This window comes from Astyanax mexicanus, chromosome 9 (genome assembly GCF_023375975.1).
Source record: "Astyanax mexicanus isolate ESR-SI-001 chromosome 9, AstMex3_surface, whole genome shotgun sequence".
NCBI lineage: Eukaryota > Metazoa > Chordata > Actinopteri > Characiformes > Acestrorhamphidae > Astyanax > Astyanax mexicanus.
In genome coordinates this window covers 4,921,121-4,941,516 of record NC_064416.1, presented here as the reverse complement: position 1 = coordinate 4,941,516, position 20,396 = coordinate 4,921,121, and the positions used below count along the sequence as shown (strand labels likewise).

The 20,396-nt window shown below is 37.1% G+C and overlaps 1 protein-coding gene across 2 annotated transcripts; it reads left to right on the top strand.

The window, feature by feature from the left end:
* The first annotated feature begins 1,456 nt into the window (after positions 1–1,456).
* pcyt1ab (phosphate cytidylyltransferase 1A, choline b) lies at positions 1,457–20,347 on the top strand. Of its 2 annotated transcripts, XM_049483721.1 has the most exons (10): positions 1,457–1,694; positions 1,951–2,104; positions 4,262–4,371; positions 6,345–6,441; positions 6,557–6,673; positions 8,236–8,387; positions 8,522–8,600; positions 9,363–9,505; positions 10,453–10,641; positions 12,598–20,347. In XM_049483721.1, the coding sequence occupies exons 3-10, from the start codon at positions 4,264–4,266 to the stop codon at positions 12,799–12,801; spliced, it is 1,089 nt and encodes a 362-aa protein (XP_049339678.1). In that variant the 5' UTR covers positions 1,457–1,694; positions 1,951–2,104; positions 4,262–4,263; the 3' UTR covers positions 12,802–20,347. The 2 variants fall into 2 exon arrangements, with proteins under 2 accessions (XP_049339678.1, XP_007257831.2); XM_007257769.4 differs by lacking the exon at positions 1,951–2,104 and having other exon boundaries at positions 1,458–1,694.
* Positions 20,348–20,396: the final 49 nt, after the last annotated feature.

Sequence of the window (20,396 nt, the reverse complement as noted above, 5' to 3'; positions counted from 1 at the left end):
TAAGATTTTCCAGGAAAACAAAACTGCACTGACTTTATACTTGGTAATAAAACACAGTGGATCAACACCAGCAGATGACATGTCTCTCCAAACCATCACTGATTGGTGGAAACTTCACACTAGACCTCAAGCAGTTTGAACTGTGTGTCTCTCCACTCTTCCTCCAGACTCTGCTCCCTTGATTTACAAATAAAATGTAAAATTTACTGATGATCAGTGATGGTTTGGAGAGTCATGTCATCTGCTGGTGTTGATCCACTGTGTTCTATAAAGTCCAAAGTCATATTTACTGACTGTTTGAAACTAGTTCTAAGTGTATGGAAGCTCATTCCCGCCACCTAAAATAAATAAATAAAAAATCTTATTTAGTAAATTGCTATCTATTTTTAAATAGTAAGTCACTATTCTAAATGAAAAAACATTTTCCCAAAAGCAAACACGCTTGCTATCTCAAAATAATTACTTAGTAGTATTTCAAAATAATGGTTTTGCATCTCAAAGTAATGAATTAGTATCTAAAAATAATTAGCTTGTATCTCAAAATAATGAGATACAGTAATGAGATAGTATAAAAAAATGATTTGCTATCTCAAAATAACGACTTTTTATTTTCTCAATATAATGAGAAAGCAGTTTACTTCATAATAAGAGAAAATATCTTAAAATAATGACTTAGTATCTCAAAATAATAGTTTAGTATCTTAGAATAATGAGATAGTATCTTAAAATAATTACTTACTTTCTCAAATAATGACTTAATATCTCAATATAATGGGAAAGCAGTTTACTTCATAAAAAGAGAAAATATGTGCTGGATTTCTTTTGTTAATTTTAGGTGGTGAGAATGGGCTTAGTGGAAGGGTTCATTGGAGAGAAAAAAAATTCTATCTTAAAATAATGTCTTAGTATCTTAAAATAACGGTTTAGTATCTCAAAATAACGACTTGCCTTCTCAAAATAACAACTTGCTATCTCAAAATACATATAAGTCATTATTTTGAGATACTATCTTATTATTTTGAGATAGTAAGTCACTATTTTGAAAGAAAAACTTTTTTTTCAAAAGCAAACAGACTTGCTATCTCAAAATAATGACTTAATATCTCAAAATATTGAGATAGCAGTTTAATTAGTGATAAGAAAAAAATGTGTAATTTTAGGTGGTGGGAATGGGCTTCAATATTATCGCAAAAATCCTCTAAAATATCGTGATATTATATTAGGGTCATAATCGCCCGGCTCTGGCTAGGGGCTACCCGTATTCGTTGACTACCTAGCTAACTAGCTTAGCTTAGCTGGCTAGCACAGTGTAAATAGACTGTGTTGTGTGACCTAAATACCCAGGTTTAGCATCAAATTACATAAATATACATGTTTAAAACAGTGTATTTTAGACAGTTAGCTAGAAGCTAAGCTAACAGCTACGCTAAGCTAAGCTAACAAAGCTTCCCGTGACGGCGCGCGTGTCGTCATTTCCCGCGGAGCTGTCAAAACAGCACAGCGTCTACTGCAGAAATGTTCCGCTCCGGGTTTTAAAACTGTGCTTTTAACTGCTTAGAAAATGTAGTTAGGGACTTTAACACACTTTAAACGCGTTTGTTTAGTATTTAACACACAGAAACACGGAATTTGAAGCTTATTTCGCCCGCTGACCCTCTCTTCCCCCGCTTACAGGCTTCCTCCTCCTGAACTGGGTTCGTATCAACTCGCTTTTTTAAAAACTAGTTTTACGTTTTTTTAGCCAGATTTTAAATGATCTGTGCCCCAAAGTTGCATTAAAATACCAAAAGAGAGCTAAGGACAGCGCTGATGTTGAGTTTTACAGCTGGTTAAGTAGTTAACGTTTAACGCCTAGCTCTGTTCTGTGGGTCAGGACGAACTTCTCAGTGTGTAAAACTGAGTTTAGTGCTTTTTGTGTCCTAATTTTAGCCTGTTTTAAGGCGTTTACAGGCTTAAAAGTTGGGTAGAGGACAGTAGAAGGACTGAAGGGGATGTTAAAGGGAAGAATTGAGGCAGGAATTGTGTCCTTGCTCTAAAAGCTGCCGGTTGTGCCACGTCAGAAAAAGGAATGTGTCCCCTGTAAAGGTTTCCTGTTGTAAAATAGGTGAGATATAATAATTAAAAGTCCCACAAAAAGTAGGATATAAGTAGTAATAGTGGCTAAAAATTCAGTTTAAAATCAGCTTTTGCTGGTGGCCACCTGATTTCAAATGGTCTAAGCTGGTAATTGGTGTTTAATTTGGTTGAAAATCTGGTTATCTAGACCAAAAATTTACGGAGCCCCTAAAGGGACGTGGTGTATTTTTTTTTTTTTTACGTAGAAAGTCGTGAGCACCACTTACTAAGTCGTGAGCACCACTTACTAAGTCGTGAGCACCACATACTAAGTCGTGAGCACCACATACTACGTGGTGAGCACCACATGCTAAGTCGTGAGCACCACTTAGTATATTCACTTGTCTGAACCTGACTTCACAGACTGCTACGTTGTGCTGTGCACATGCTCCTCCATCCAGTTATCAAAATCATATGTATTTAGCTGCCATTTGTGATTTAATGAAGGCTGCTTTTGTGGTGCTCACCACTTTCTACGTAAAAAAAAAAATAATAATACACCACGTCCCTTTAGGGGCTCCGTACAAATTAGAGGTGGACAGTATATAAATAGCTGTGAATATTTTATGGCATTGTGATAAATTTATAATTGTGTCTTTCAGGAATATTATCACTGCTTAAAGAGCACTGACCTAACTGACCCAATTTCATTACAGAGAGTGTAAATAATAATAATGTTAAATTGATAATGTGTAGCAAAAAATGTGTATTAGAGCTGGGCGATATTGCAAATAAAATTAATCTTAATCTTAATTTTGAAATAGATGAGTAATTCTGGGTTATGATTTAGATTTTTAATTCTTACATAAAATGTATTATTTTTTTTGTAAACAGACAGCTTCCTTTTAAAATGACCACAACTATTGTTATTTTTTCATTTTTTTTATTTAAGCAGTAAGCAGTCCCCTTCAAGGTTCATATCAGCTCGTTTTACTTACTACACACACTTTTTTTAAACTGTTACTCTTACTGTGTCATAAACCTGCATTAAAATACTAAAAAAGAGCAGAGTACAATGCTGATGTTGAGTTTTACAGAGATAGGTAACAGCTCATGCAAGCTTAACACCTGGCTTTGTGGTTTTGGACGAACTTCTCAGTGTATAAAAATGTGTTTAGTGCTTTTTGTGTCCTAGTTTTAGCTTGTTTTAATTAATCATTAAAAATCCAACAAAAGGTGGATATATTAGTAGTTAAAGTAGCTAAAAATCCAGTTTAGGGTCAGTTTTTGCTGGTGGCTACCTAGTTTAAGATGGTCTAAGTTGGTATTTGGTGTTTAATATGGTTGAAAAGCTGGTTATCTAGACCAACATTTAGAGCTGGACAATATAACAAAAGCTGTTGATTTTTTATCGTATCGTAATACATTTTCTTATTGTATCGACAATATGCCTATTGAGAATTTTATCACTGCTTAAAGAACACTGATCCAACGGGCCCCATTTTATTACAGAGAGTGTAAAAAAAGCTAGCAAAATCTATGTATGAATAAATCAGGGCTGGGCAATATTGTAAAAAAAATAATAATCTATATTTTTTAAATATATGAGCAATTTTTGATTACGATTTAGATTTTTAGTTCTTACGTTAGAATTTTAGTTTTGTTTTTTTTTAAACACACAGCACCATATAAAGTGATGCAAAAGCTATTTTTACACTCTGTATATTATATAGACATATGTTAGTATAGTATATATAATTTTGGATTATAATTTTGGAATCTTACAATGTTTATATGGGTAAAAGTAAAATCTTTACATGACCATTTTCTTTATCGATAAAATTATAGAATTTTTAGGGATATAGTTTATTTTTTTTGGGTCCATATCTCAAACCTCTACAAGCCACTTTCTGAAAGCAATCTGGTCTGAAACACTCCTTATAATTTCTGTGTGTAGGGCCAAATTTCTGCAGTCCTAATACAGAAGTGGATATATGTCATGTGTAAATGTGTTGTTTTTTATGATATCACATGATAATCACAGTTTACAATTAAAGCTTATTGTTCCTTATTGGTGAATATTAAAATGTTCATGCCACACCCATTTTGACCCGGTCAGCAGTGAGACAGCCTGTCTGTGCTGTGTTTACTGAGAGCTCTCTCTGGTGGTGAACTGCAGTAACTCAGACATGTCCTTCACTTTCAGGCATGGAAGCAGCACAGAGTTCAGGGCAGAGCAGGAAGAGGAGAAGAGAAGGACCGAACGGAGATGCAGAGGAAGAGGGATGGAGTGGGAAAATCCCACGACTGACTTCAGTGAGTGGAGTAATAAGAGGGTGTCAAATATATATATATATATTTTTTATTACTTTTCTGGCACTGTAACTGATATCTTGAGTTTCATCCAGACCATGAGGAAACACATAATGAATCATGTAGTAACTTAAAAGTGTTAAACAAACCAAATAAATACTCTGTGAATCATTTTGGTGCTCTTATCTGGGGAGCTGTTAACTTGTGGTTTCTAAGGCTGGAATTTATCCTGTACAACAGAGGAAACTCTTGCACTTTCTTCCCTAGACCGGTCCTGATGAGTGCCAGTTTCATCAGCATGTTTTTAATGGTCCTTCAAAAGTCTTGAAATGTTTCAGATTCAATGACCTTCAATTTTTAAAGTATTTTTTTCTTTATTTAGTTAAGTAGTTATTCTCATAATCTGGATTAAAACATTACTCAAATATTCACTATTCACTGTATACCAGTAACTCTTCACTACTTTACAACTGATGCTCTTAAACATATAAAGAGGCAAGAAATTCAACTAATTAAAGTAAAAGTCTTGACTACCTCGTAAACCTCTCTGAAAAGACGCCAAGGTGTGCAACGATATAAATCATATTCTGGTTTGTTGAACTCTTCTTGGTTTACTACATAATAGCATATGTTTTCTTCATGTCTCAATGAATTTAGTATTAATCTACAATAAGAACATTATAAAATAATGAAAAAACACTAAATTTAAGGTGCGTCCAGACTTTGTGCCTAGTGCTGAATACCAGAATTTCCCTCTGGGATCAATAAAGTATCTTTCTATCTGTATATTTTATTGACAAAAATAACATATCAAAAAGTTGATTATTATTATATTATTATCTGTGTAAATGTATTGATAACATATTAGAGTAAAACTATAACTTTATTGGGGAAAACTGTACAATTGAAAGGAGGGTCCAGTACCCTGTTGGGTGCCTCTAGCCTGGATACCAGGATACTGGTTCCCTGTAGCATCCTGCAGCACGTTTAACTACAGACGTTTGGTGCAGCTCGGCCTGTAGATCCTGTAGCTCTACACTTGTAGGTTCCTGTTTCAGCTTCTCCCATAAATGCTCTATTGGCCATAAATTTGGCAACAGGCCAGGCCAAGAATGTGCGGTAATCTAATGAAGACATTCCTGGGAGACCCTTGATGTGTGTGGGCAAGCATTATCCTGCTGAAAAATGGGATGTGGTTGTAGGATGTCCTGCTATTATCCTGAGCTGTTAGTGTCACTTATTCCACTATTAGGGGTGACAGACTAACATGTGATACGGTATATATTTAAGTGAAATGAACATTGTTGTTTTATTCCATAAACTACAGACAACATTTCTCCCAAATTCCAAATAAAAATATTCTCATTTAGAGCATTTATTTACAGAAAATGAGAAATGGCTGAAATAACAAAAAAGATGCAGAGCTTTCAGACCTCAAACAATGCAAAGAAAACAAGTTCATTTGCATAAAGGTTTAAGAGTTCAGAAATCAATATTTGGTGGAATAACCCTGTTTTTTATCAAAGTTTTTATGCATTTTGACATGTTCTCCTCCACCAGTCTTACACACTGCTTATAGCACTTTTATTTGATTTGAGTGACGCATGAGCACAAAGGGGTGACAGTTCAAGTTCATATTCATAAAGTTTTTAAAGATCAGAAATTAATATTTGGTGGAATAACCCTGTTTTTTCATGCATCTTGACATGTTCCACTCCACCAGTCTTACACACTGCTTTTGGATAACTTTATGCCTTTACTCCTGGTGCAAAAATTCAAGCAGTTCAGTTTGATCTGATGGCTTGTGATCATCCATCTTTCTCTTGATTATATTCCAGAGGTTTTCAATTTGATAAAATCAGAGAAACTCATCATTTTTAAGTGGTCTCTTAATTGTTTTCCAGAGCTGTATTTCTAATAATAAAAAAAGTGTGTACCGTAATCTGTTTATGTGCATTTTTGTTGGGTTGTTGTAGGGTCTGACAGACCCTGCCCCATTTGCTGATCAGCTGGAGGTTGTGAGGGCAAAGTACACTCGAGTGAGTTTAGAGGAAGCCCGCCGAGGTACACCAGGTACGTATAACCTACTAAACCAGGAGAACACGTCAGTTAACTGTAAATAAATACTCTATACAATATATACACAGTAAAATGTGTTGAATTAATTCTGTATTTATTTCTGTTTTAGCGAATCGCCCGGTGCGTGTGTACGCTGATGGGATTTTTGACATGTTCCACTCTGGACACGCCCGCGCTCTGATGCAGGCCAAGCGTCTGTTCCCCAACACTCATCTTATAGTAGGCGGTGAGGCAACAGTTACATGTTTTTTTGGGGGTTTTTTTTACAAGATTTATCTGACGCTCTTATCCAGAGCAATTTACAGGGTTATTTCTATAACAGAGATTAACCAATGTAGTGTTAGGAGTCTTGCCCAAGGACTCTTATTGGTGTAGCACAGCATTCAGTCACCCAGAGCAGGAACTGAACCCCAGTCTCCAAAATGATGTGATAGCTCACTGATAGGGAGTGGTGTTATGCACTGTGCCACACCAATATGCAAGCTACAAGTAATAAAAAATACAATAGTTACCTTTTCACTTATTTTAATACACATTTTCAGTTATAACATGTTGTATTGTATTGTTCTGGCTGTACAGTACCAGTCAAAAGTCTGCATTGTAGATTAACACTTAAGTCATCTCTGCTGGATTTTCTCAGGCAGCTTTATGAGGAAGTATCTCCTGGAATTCAAGCTTTCAGTTAACAGCTGTGCTGAACTCATCAAGAGTTAATTACTTGAATTTCTTGTCTCTTAATAAAGTGTTTGAGAGCATCAGTTGTAAAGTAGTGAAGAGGTAGAGTTACAGGTATACAGTGAATAGTGAATATTTGAGGAATGTTCTAATCCAGATTATGAGAAGCAAGAACTACTTAACTAAGTAAAGACAAAATGATAAAAAAAAAAAATTAAGGTCCGTCAATAATAATAAAAAAAAAAAGAATTTAAAGAACTTTAAAAAAGTATTCTCAAGTGCAGTCATACAGACCATCAAAAACTTTATGATGAAACTGGATCTCATCAGCAGCCAGCTGGCACTAGTATGGATCTGAAGCTTATATCGTTTTTGCAACCTGAAAGTTGTAAATATGGACTGATTTTAGTCCTGTATTAATTTTCTACAGTCTGACTAATGATTGAGGAGTTATTTTAACCCACTAACTGTTTAATAGAAAATACAGGGGTTTGACAATGAAACTGAAACACCTGTCATTTTAGTGTGGGAGGTTTCATGGCTAAATTGGAGCAGCCTGGTGGCCAATCTTCATTAATTGCACATTGCACCCGTAAGAGCAGAGTGTGAAGGTTTAATTAGTAGCAATTAACAGTTCTGCTCAAAATATTGCCATGCACACAACATTATGGGTGACATACCAGAGTTCAAAAGAGGACAAATTGTTGGTGCACGTCTTGCTGGAGCATCTGTGACCAAGACAGCAAGTCTTTGTGATGCATCAAGAGCCACGGTATCCAGGGTAATGTCAGCATACCACCAAGAAGCACCAACCACATCCAACAGGATTAACTGTGGATGCTGTAAGAGGAAGCTGTCTGAAAGGGATGTTCGGGTGCTAACCCGGATTGTATCCAAAAAACATAAAACCACGGCTGATCAAATCACGCAGAATTCAATGTTCACCTCAACTCTCCTATTTCCACCAGAACTGTCCGTTTCCACAATCAGTTATTGTGCTCTTAAACCAGGTGTTTCAGTTTCATTGTTCAACCCCTGTACAGTTGTACAGTAATGTAATGTAACTATTATTGTGCTGTTTTGTTGTTCTGTTTTTTTTTTTTTTTTTTACAGTATGCAGCGATGGTTTAACACACAAACTAAAGGGCTTTACGGTAATGAATGAGGACGAGCGTTACGATGCGGTGAGCCATTGTCGATACGTGGATGAGGTGGTCAGAGACGCACCGTGGACACTAACGGCAGAATTTCTTACCGAACACAGAGTGAGTGACGGGCCAAAGCAATATATTCAGTGTCTGTTATATAACAACTACTAAATACTAGCCTGGACATTAATACAGTCAATATATTCCAAATTTCTACGTTTTAGGACACACTGTCTTTTCTATCCACACAGATTGACTTTGTGGCCCATGATGATATCCCATACGTTTCAGCAGGGAGTGATGATGTTTACAAACACATAAAGGAGGCAGGTAGGTGGCAATCTAAGTCATAAATGTACAGAATTTCACATTTCTACAATATCATCTAGAATATACAAAACTGTGTGCTTGGAAAAATATCACGTGTGAGTGTGAAACAAGTGTGCATAAACGAAACACAGGCAGCAGAGTAACGTCATGCTCAAATTGTGATCTAGTTATGATCTGTTAATTATTTTTACAGTATGACAAGTGAGAAGATTTTAACCCAGTATGTTGTTTTCAGTGTATGTGGTTTTAAAGTCAGACAGCTTTAATTATGGACTGATTTAGTCTGTTATACATCTGCTGTATGCATTTTTGCAGTTTGCTTTTAACCCAGTATGAATCTGCAGTGCATAGGTTTTAAATGGAGTTTTTTTTTTCATTATTTTAAAATGTTCTGCATTTTAAATAAATACTAGTCATCCAAACTATAAAAAACATGGAATTATTAATTATAAGTGTTTTATATTTTACATTCTTCAAAGTAGCTCCTCCCTCAGTCAGATTTATGAGGTAGAGTCACCTGGAATTCAGGCTTTCAGTTAACAGCTGTGCTGAACTCATCAAGAGTTAATTACTTGAATTTCTTGTCTCTTAATAAAGTGTTTGAGAGCATCAGTTAAAGTAAAGTAGTGAAGAGGTAGAGTTACAGGTATACAGTGAATAGTGAATATTTGAGTAATGTTCTAATCCAGATTATGGCATTATGGCAATTTTAAGAATGTTGTCTGAATGAATAATCTTATCTCCTGATCTTTTCATTTCAAGGCATGTTTGCACCCACGCAAAGGACAGAAGGCATCTCCACATCAGACATAATCACGCGCATCGTCCGAGACTACGACGTCTACGTGAGACGCAACCTGCAGAGAGGATACACTGCCAAGGAGCTAAACGTCAGCTTCATCAACGTGAGTTCAGACTGTACCTTCAACAACACCTCCAAAAAAAACTGAAATCACTTCAATTACTTAATATTTTTTGCACTATAAGTCGTACCTTATTGTAAGCTTGCAGCATTAGCATTAGAGGCTAACCGATAGTGGGTAGAGGCTAATGCCACCCGACAGAGCTACACTGAGAAACTCTAAATGTTCTAGTAAGCCAAGACAATATTAGCTAGCGGTTAATCCCACATAGCTTGTTTTAACACAGTGAACGTGCAGGCTACAGTCCAATATACTCGCATCTGAACAGCAAAAGAGCTTGCACTGTGGTTAGCAGCTAATGCCAATGCTGCTCCAGCAGTGCTGTCTGGGGTTAGCAGCAGCATACAGGCCGATAATACTCACCTTTGAACAGCCAAAGAGCTAGCGCTCAGCACGGTTAGCAGCTAATGCTAATCCTGTTCCAGCAGTGCTGTCCAGCGTTAGCAGGAGGCTACAGGCCGATATTGCTCATAGTGCTGGAGAACTAAACTGAAACTCCTGTATAACTCTTACTCTTATAACTTTACTGCTCCTTAATACCTGACTGGTAAAATTTATACATAAGGTGCACCGGATTATAAGGCACACTGATGATTTTTGGAAAAATTTAAGTATTTTAAATGCACCTCATAGTGCAAAAAATATGGTAATCACGTTAGCTAAGCATTGAATTGGTGCTGTTAACTTACGGTTTGTGAGGCTGGTAATTCTGACTTACTTATCCTTTGCAAATGAGGTATCTCTTGCTCTTCCTTTACTGGGCTGGACCTGATGAGTGCCAGTTTCATCAAAACGTTTTAACATTAGCAAGTTCATGACATTTCTTAAAGTATTTTTTTTTCTTCACTTAGTTGAGTGGTTCTTGCTATAATCTGGATTTTGACTGGTTCTGTACGTTTTGGTGTGTACGTGTGATGTGATGTTTGCAGGAGAAGAAGTATAACCTGCAGGAGCGTGTGGATAAGGTGAAGCAGAAGGTGCGGGACGTGGAGGAGAAGAGTAAAGAGTTTGTTCAGAAGGTGGAGGAGAAGAGCATTGACCTCATCCAGAAATGGGAGGAGAAATCCAGAGAGTTTATCGGCAACTTCCTGCAGATGTTTGGACCAGACGGTGCACTGGTGAGACAAAATACTTATGGCTAAGGGAGGAGGGGGTTCCATGGTGTCTTTACTGCCTTCACTACTTAAAAAAATCCTAATTTTAGAGGAAACACTGCAAGTGTGACTTTCAGTAAACTAGTCATTGTTTAGTATAAATTATTTGATCAACTGAAAACCAAAATTACCTCTAATTCAATGCTGCTGCAAGCTTGCTTGCTTGTTTTGCACTGATGCTAGAAAGCTAACATTGTCTAATTACTTGTACTAAAGCATGCAGTTCATCTGGAAACTTTTTTGGGGGGGATGGGTGGTTTTTTTTTGAACTGCAAATTATTAAGTTGCTCCTACCTGCCTTCCCTACTTTAAAAAAACTAATCCAAACACTGCAGTATGACTTACAATTAACTAGTCAGTATAAAATTATTTGGTCGACTGAAAACCAAAAATACATTTTTAATTCAATGTTGATGATGAGGAAAGCTTGCTTTTTTTAGTTTTGCACTGATGCTAGAAAGCTAACTTGTCTAATTACTAGTGCTGACAATGTTAAAGCACACAGTACATCTGGAACTTTTTTGGAGGAGCGGATTTTTTTAACTGCAAATTAATAATTTTACCAACTTTGGCACGAGCTTCTTCACTACTCATTACTGTTAAGTTCAGAAGCTAAAAACAAACAAACACACACAATGTCTGCTCCTATCAGGGTTTGTATGGTCATGAAAAACCTGGAAAAGTCATGGAGTTTGAAAATAGCAATTTCCAGGCCTGGAAATGTTTAAAAAATAAATAAAATACCCAGAAAGTTTCAGAAAAGTCATGGGAATTTGAAAGAAAAAAATAGTTTATTGACTTTTTTTTGGCTTAAAAAACGATTTAATGTTTGGGTAACTCCGTCACATCTGTTAAAATTAGCTGGATGTCTATGTGGATCCTATTCAGACTTTCAGCTTCAGTATACTATAGCTGTAAAGTTAGAGTAAAGTAAGAGAAAAATGCAGATTTCATGCTGTCTGGCGTCATTCAGACACATATATGGCAGGAATATACGCAGAACTGTTATTCAGCTTGTAAAAGTGCTTTTTTTTATTTTTATAAGATATAGGCCTACTTTAACCAGTTTGACATATATTTTTAGAAGTTCAGTTTTTTTGCCATGTTTGTACTGATGTTTTAAAGATTGTATGGTTGTTGAAATTTGCCACAAAAGCATGGAATAGTCATGAAAAAGTCACGAAAATGTATTGGTTGAGAAGTGTATAAACCCTGTACTATTTAGTGCTAAAACTAGATCTTCATAATAATGTAAAAATACTTTTTTTTGCATGCTTTTGTATTTACGCTTGGGTCTTGACTACTCCTATAAACACTCCAAGCATAAAAACAAAATCCATCCGTTTTCTTTAAATCAGCTGAAAGAGTTAAGTTTATATGACATCACAATAAGGACAACCTGCATTGAACCACCCTGGCACCACTGCTCACCAGTCAACCCACACCAGAGCCCCACCCACTAGGTCAGTTGATTAAACACCATTTCGGCCTGCTGGTTGAGAAAGAACCTCAGACAGTACACAGCAGGGTTAGCCAGCAGACTTCGTTTGAGGGAGGAATCTGTAGCTACTGTGCGTGGCAAGTCAGCAGATGAGGGAAATGTAATTACTTTTATTAATTAAGCAAAAACTAGCTTGTTTATGCAGTTAAGCATATTGCCATTTAGCACAAGTTAACACTAAAAACACTAAAGCAACAGCTTATTTGCATAAAAGTGACAGAGCCCTTAAACGGCTCGTTCTGAAAGGGACTGAATCTTTATCTTTATGTAAAAGTGATTTTGAACATAATTTGTATAGAACATAGACCTATTCTACAAAGAGGAATAACAGCTCCCCTTTAAATAATCAAATTCGGTTCTTTCAGCCACCTTGTCCAACTGTTTCTCACTTCTCTGTTCTGTTGTTTTGCGTTTTCCAGAAGCACATGCTGAAGGAGGGTAAAGGGCGGATGCTGCAGGCGATCAGCCCCCGGCACAGCCCCAGCAGCAGCCCGGTGAGAGACGAGCGCTCTCCTTCACCCACATTTCGTCTTCCTTTCTTCGCCAAAACCTCTCCTTCCAGCTCCCCTCCGCACTTCAGCGACTCGCACAGCATCAGCGAGGACGAGGATGAGGAGGACTAGAGGACTTGTGTTCTTCACCCACATCTACTGTTTTATTCTCCCTTGATTGTATTATTATTAATATTATTATTATTATGGTATTCACTAGGAATCAGGTGGCCTACACACATCTCTATGTTACCTCTTTTTTCTGTTAAAGCAATACTCCACAGTTTTATCAGCCTCATTTCTGCAGCTGTTACTACAGGCCAGTGTTTCTTAAAGGAGAAATCAGGTGTGAAATGGTCTTGAGGTGTATATAGTGAAACATGATAAAGAATATAAACTTTAGTCAAATAGCCAATTCTACTCTCTCTAAAGTGGCTATTTTTACACTACTAACAAGCATGAAAAATCCATCTATCTATCTGTTTTCTGTAAATCAGCTGAAAGAGTTTGGTGTCAGGAATCATATGCTTCTATAAGCCGTTTGGATGAGCCCTTATTTTGATGTCATGATGAAGAAACCATCATAAAACCACCCACTAGATCAATTAATGAAACGCCATTTTCGTTTCCTGGTTGAGAAACTCAGACAGAACACTTTTTCTAAGGGAGGGATCTGTACCTACTGTGGAAAAAAATCCATCCATCCATCCCTTCATCTGTTTTCTCTAAATCAGCTGATAGAGATTGGTGTCAGGAATCATTAGCCTCTATGAGCTGTTTGGATGCTCCTCCTTTAATGTGTCATCATAATGAGGAAATTAGCATAGAACCACCCTGGCACCACCCCTCATCTGTCAACCCCCACCTGAGCCCCACCCACTAGATCAGTTGATGAAACGCCATTTTCGTCTGCTGGTTAAGAACCTCAAACAGTACACAGCAGGATTAGCCAGCAGACTTCATCTGAGGGAGGGATCTGTACCTACTGTCTGTGGCATGTCAGCATTGCCTCTATCGCAGTGAAGCATGAACTAGTGCTGTGCTGTATTCTCAAATACAGCACTTTTAGCCAATGCTCCCAACAGGCTCACAATGCTGGTGATGGGGGCATAGCGTAGCTTTAAAGTAGCCATTTTCATACCATTAACAAGCATGAAAAAAATCCATCCATCAACCCCCACCAGAACCCCACCCACTAGATCAGTTGATGAAACATCATTTCAGTCTGCTGGTTGAGAACCTCAGACAGTTCACAGCAGGATTAACCAGACTTCTTCTGAGGGAGGGATCTGTACCTACTGTCTGTGGCATGTCAGCATTGCCTCTATCGCAGTGAAGCATGAACTAGTGCTGTGCTGTATTCTCAAATACAGCACTTTTAGCCAATGCTCCCAACAGGCTCACAATGCTGGTGATGGGGGCATAGCGTAGCTTTAAAGTAGCCATTTTCATACCATTAACAAGCATGAAAAAAATCCATCCATCAACCCCCACCAGAACCCCACCCACTAGATCAGTTGATGAAACATCATTTCAGTCTGCTGGTTGAGAACCTCAGACAGTTCACAGCAGGATTAACCAGACTTCTTCTGAGGGAGGGATCTGTACCTACTGTCTATGACATGTCAGCATTGCTTCTATCGCAGTTAAATTGAGTGTTACCTGGTGCTGTGCTGTATTTCCTTTTATGGCATAGCGTTAAAATGGCTATTTTTACACCATTAACAAGCTTAAAGTAGCTCCACGCTTTATTCGTAGAATTCTGAGGGTCCTGATGATAAGTCGAGTGATGAGCGCAAAAAAAATGGTAGGATAGGGCGAACAGATTTTAAAATAAATCCTGTGGAAATGCATGAATATTATAGAGATATGTTTAAGCTACATCAATCTGTTCCTCTTTCCTACCTATTTATCTATGCTCGTCAATTGACTTATTGTGACTTCATTTCAAGACGGCGTGTGTGTATAGTGTGTTGTTGTTTTTTTTAAATAAACGACCTACAGTTACTGTGTGTATAAACAGTGATTTTAATAAACTACCTGTGCACATTTAAAGATCTCAGTGCTTCGTTTTAAATGTTAGGGCCCTCAGAATTCTACCAGTGAAGTGTGGAGCTACTTTGAGCGTATTAATGGTGTAAAAATAGCCATTTCTTTGCATGGGTAAATCTATGCCCCTATCACTAGCTAAAAACTCTGTATTTCTGAATGCAAGGAGTGAAAGGAGGTGGGCTATTTTACAAAGTTTCTACTTGTTATAATGTTTCACTACACTAAAAGTCCATTTCACTCTGGATTTCTCCTTTAACCTTGCTCTTATGAACCCAAAGCACCACCTGATGGAGCTCCTCTGCTGATTATGGAGCCCTTCAGGAGATAAGTCAGGTGTATTGGGGAGAAGCAGGATTTAGAAACTCTAAGCTCCAAACCGTAGCTTACCTGTAGTTTAAACAGAACAAAAATGGAACAAATGCACAGTTTTACAGCCTAATCAGAATATTATGACAATGTCTTTGTTTCTAAACTAATTTTTAGTTTAATTAGCATCAAAATAAGCTCCACTGATCATAAAGGACACTTCTGTATCTGCTTCTCTGCATACTTTATTATTATTATCCTCCTCTTTCACCCTTTTCTTCAATACTCAGAACCCCACAGGAGAGAAAACCATCACAGAGTTACAGCTATTATAAATATTTGGGTGGTGGGTCATTATTATTCGCAGCACTGCAGGGATTAGCACTGATTAGCATGGTGGTGGTGTATGAGGTGTTAGTAGTGTGTGTTGTGATGATGGTACAGTGAATGGATCAGATACAGCAGTGCTGCTGGAGTTTTTAAACACCTCAGTGTCTCTGCTGCTCTGACTTTACTTTATCTACAAGGTGGAGCAGCTATAGGTTGGAGTGTATACCGTATTTTTTGCACTATAAGGCGCTTAAAATCCTTAAATTTTCCCAAAAATCATCCTTACGTATTAATTCTACCAGTCAGGTATTAAGAAGCCGTTAAGCTGCTCTGCTGAAGTACAGAGTTATTAGTGAGTTTCAGTTTAGTTCTAGTTAGACTAGCACTGCTGGAGCAGCATTAGCATTAGTCGCTGACCACAGTGCTAGTTTGTTTTTCAGAGGTGAGTATATTGAACTCTAGTGTGCGTGTTTACCAAGTTAAAACAAGCTACCGCTAGCTAATACCACTCTGGGTTACCAGAGCTCTCAGGCTTTCTCAGTGTAGCGCTGACGGGCGGCATTAGCCACTAACTACTAGCGGTTAGCCGTTAATGCTAATGCTCCAGCTTAAGTGGAAATCTGGAAATCTAAGCTTACTGTAAATAAACTGGAAGTGCTTTACTCACCCAAATAAAGAGTTTTTAGAAGAGAAATCTGTGTAGATTAACATCCAGCACTCTTTTATGCGTCTGGATTTTTTTTTTGTACAGTTTTGTTTGCTAAAACTAGCTTAGCATTACTGCTGAATTAGAAGGAAAACTTGGTGACACCCCTGTTCCTTACTACTAGTTACTTATGTCGCATAAAATGTGCCTTATAATCCAGTAAGCCTAGTGCGTGAAAATAGACCAGAAAATAGATAGAAGTGTGCTTAATAGTGTGAAAAATACAGTTATATAGAGTGGAGGACAGTGAGTGATTAAAAACACAGTGTTTAAAAACTCCAGCAGCACTGCTGCATCTAATCAACTCACTGTATCATCAGCAAACACACACACTAACACCTTATACACCACCACCATGCTAATCAAATAATAATAGCTGCTCTGTGGTGGTTTTCACTCCTGAGGAGTTCTAAGTATTGAAGAACAGGGTGAAAAGAGGAGGATAATAATAATAAAGTATACAGAGACAGAGATACAGAACTACAATCTGTTATTATTTATGTTAGAAGTGAAAAACTACAAATGCCCTAAATATAGGATCAGCGGAGCTGATATAATGGACATTGACCATAGTGTCAGTGGCCATAGTGTTGCCCATTGACTTTCACTGTAAGATGTCTCTACTGGACTGTTAAAGCAGGTTCTCCTTTATGGTCTGTGATAATTGATTGTATTCCACAGATAGAGGTTTGATTTAGGGATGCACTGAATATCCAGCAACCAAAAGCATGTGGCCAAAAATGGCTTAAATAAAAGCACCTTTTGTTGACTGACTAAGTGAAAAGAATATACAATAATCTATACAGAACAATATTGTGCATGGTTGGCATGTCTGCTGGGATGTTAAAAGTGTTCAGTGTTCTATAAATATTTTTAAATTGTAGTTTAGTAATAGCTTTTTCTTTGAAAAGCAAGAGAAAATTATACAGCTCTGGAAAAAAATGAAGAGAGCACTTCAGTTTCTAAATCAGTTTCTCTGATTTTGCTATTTATAGGTATATGTTTGAATAAAATGAACATTAAACATGTTGTTTTATTCGATAAACTACGGACAACATTTCTCCTAAAATTCAAATACAAAAACATTCTCATTTAGAGCATTTATTTGCAGAAAGTTTTCAGACCTCAAATAATGCAAAAAAAAACAAGTTCATGAAGTTTTAGAAATCAATATTTGGTGGAATAACCCTGGTGGTTTTTAATCACAGTTTTCATGCATCTTGGCATCATGTTCTCCACCAGTCTTACACACTGCTTTTGGATAACTTTATGCTGCTTTACTCCTGGTGCAAAAATTCAAGCAGTTCAGTTTGGTGGTTTGATGGCTTGTGATCATCCATCTTCCTCTTGATTATATTCCAGAGGTTTTCAATTTCAACTCATGATATTTTTAAGTGGTCTTTTATTTTTTCCAGAGCTGTATGTTAAGTTTATTTAATTTATGCAATGGTTCAAAAAGTTGTTTGTTATGTAGTCAGCCAAAAATGTTTATTTCAGTGCATCCCTAGTTGGATTGGTTTGAATCCTTGGAGTATTGCTTTAATCTGCAACCAACAAACAGTGTTTCTCTTTAAAGTAAGTCATTAATTTAGTCCACTCTAACCTCGTTAACACACAATCTAACAGAATTTTTTATATTTGTGTAGGAATCTAATGAGGAGGTATTGGAACATAGCACTTCCAATACCGCTGAATTTAACCCAGTCCCCACCAACTGTAACCACTATATGAAGGGCAAATATAGTATAGCTATAGTTTATAGTTTATATTTCCTGCAAAGTATTAATCATAGACTACGTTCACAAAGCAGGTAAAAGTGATGCTTATGTTTCTAAACTGACGCTTATGAGCTAAAGAGCAGCGCTTCACGTGAAGTTTCAGTTTCATCTTCTCCAGCGTCGCAGGAGCTATCAAGGAGTTCCAGTGTCTGGCCATGTTATTAGGTCACGCCCACTTTTTTTTTATTTGTGTCCTTGGTTTAAAAGCTTTTATCTTTTAATTTTTCTTTCTTCTGCGGATGCACAATTGCGACATAACCTATTCATTTCATTTTAAAGGAGACAAATATACGCAAAAATACTTGAGGTAGTGATCCGACTACTGAAACCCTTACTGAAAACCATAACCTCACTCAAATTGAGTCTTTTACCTGCTGTGTGAACTTAGTGCCATATTGTCTTACAAATACTTGATTAATTATGTAGTACTGCTTATTTGTGCATTAAAAGGGAATTTTAATGATTATAACAATACAAATCTGCAGTTATTCAGAACTGGTTGTGGTTAAGAGTGGTAAGAGTGAGGGTTTGGTGTGAAATTTGTTACACTGTCTAGTAAAGTATGTTGCATGTGTGTGGGTATATGCAACTGCAACATAAATATACACTATTTTATTTCATTTACCACTGAATCTAAACATGCCCTTTAAGTTTTATATTTTTTTCTGTAATGTAAAAGATGGTATAATAGTCTTAAATCTGAAAAAAATATTTTTTATCAAGGCACTAGGGTCTTGGCATTTCACCACAGCCTAAATAAGACATGTTTTATTGTTCAATATCTAAAAAATATCACAAAACCACTATGGTGTAATGTGTTTCTCTGAGGGAGCTTTTAAAGGCATTCAATTTTTAGATGTCTTTAGATTCACAAATATTTGAATTCACACCAATCTCACTCAATATACCACTCAAAAAATGATGTAGCTTGTGTAGCTTTATGCAGAAACTTTGAACAACCTGTGAAATTCCCCTTTAAAACTCAGTATGCAGTACTTGATGGTGTACCACCTTTACATCCAGTATGATTCAAGTGCAGTGCACAGGCTATGCAGCATCACAATGACCTACCTATCCATGTTCTGTCCATAGATACGACATTCTTTGGTCGCTACTGTTGCTAGACTGGACAAGCTTTAGACATGTCTAGATTAGCATGTCAGCTAATCTAGCTGTAAATGCTATGATGAGCTAGGATTAACCTGTAGTTGATTTCTATGGTCCAGATCAGTTGATGAGTTTGTATATTTGGAGTGTTTCTCCCTCTGTTTAGTTTATTTTCACATAGGCACAAAACATAAATGCACCAATATGCCACGCGAGTACATAGTATCTTCTGATTGGTCGGAGCTGTCTTGCTTTAACCCAGAATGCAAAAAATTTGCAGCTGCCCTTTTAAACACAGTGTTTTCAATGCGAGCAGTGAACGCTGCACAGACCACGCATGTAAACAGCATGGAGCAGTAGATACAGTGTTTGTTCTTAGCTGCAGTAATTAACTTTATCTGGCTAATATATCAGAATAAACTGCGCCTTATCAGCAGTTTAGCTCAAATAAAAAGAAGTATATTTGATATTTGGGTCAGATTGAGACCGGATCACGTTCTTACCACAAGCGAACCGCTCCAGAGTTCATTTGGGGCCCAAAAACATCTTGAGGAGATGTTCTCAGTCTGATTGTTTTAATCAAAAGGCACTAAAGTTACAGACAAACCAGAGTCTGATTTAACTGAAACAAATAATGCAGGTGTGAAAACGCCCTAACAATCAGGACAGTCTGAATCTGAACAGATCTGATTTAAGAAACAAATCAAATTTTGGCTCCTTTCAGACTGCCACCGTTGTACTGTATTAAAGCAGGGATACCACTAAAATGTGCAGGACATGGAGCTTTCAGGACCAGAATGAACAAACAAACTGATTTACAGCAAAAGGGCAGTTATGCATATTAGCTCCCAGTCCCAAAACAACAGTAGCCCTCCTGATCTGCCCCCGTTTTCTGTCTATTGTCTGTCTGTCCATTGTCTGGATCTTTTCATACTTGAACAGAAGCCTAATTTTCAGACAGATTCCAGGGAGGGGGGGTGAAGGTTTGGTTTAGTTAACACCCCCCCAAAAGCACAACCCCAGCCAATCGCGCCACTTCCACCTTCCGCTCAGTTTAGACTCCAGGAATGTTCTCTCTAACCCAGAACTAACTCTGCAAAACACTGGAATTACGCCATAATCACAGAAACCCCGTCACGCTAATCATTCCACTGTGAGGGCGGAAGCCATGACGTGTCCTTCTTCTCTTCTCTGCACTATTATTATTATTATTATTATTATTATTATTATTAATAAATATGTGTTTTTAGTTGTTTGAACTGGATATTTAAGGATCCTGTCATAGCTGTTTTATCATCCAGTCTTATTTGGTTAACAATCAGTGTCTATTTCTTTTGTTTTTTGTTTAGTTTTTCTCTTAATTTCTCATCTGTCACAATAAAAGTAAAGTTTTACACTTTTTTATTGTTATTATTGTGTTGTCAGTCTCATTGGTGACCTTTCTTTAG

Excerpts from the sequence above, each read along its gene's own strand:
- pcyt1ab (XM_049483721.1), top strand. The coding sequence starts at position 4,264 with ATGGAAGCAGCACAGAGTTCAGGGCAGAGCAGGAAGAGGAGAAGAGAA. Across the intron at positions 6,442-6,556 it reads AGCCCGCCGAGGTACACCAG|CGAATCGCCCGGTGCGTGTG; the intron begins GTACGTATAACC and ends TTTCTGTTTTAG. Across the intron at positions 10,642-12,597 it reads TTGGACCAGACGGTGCACTG|AAGCACATGCTGAAGGAGGG; the intron begins GTGAGACAAAAT and ends TGCGTTTTCCAG.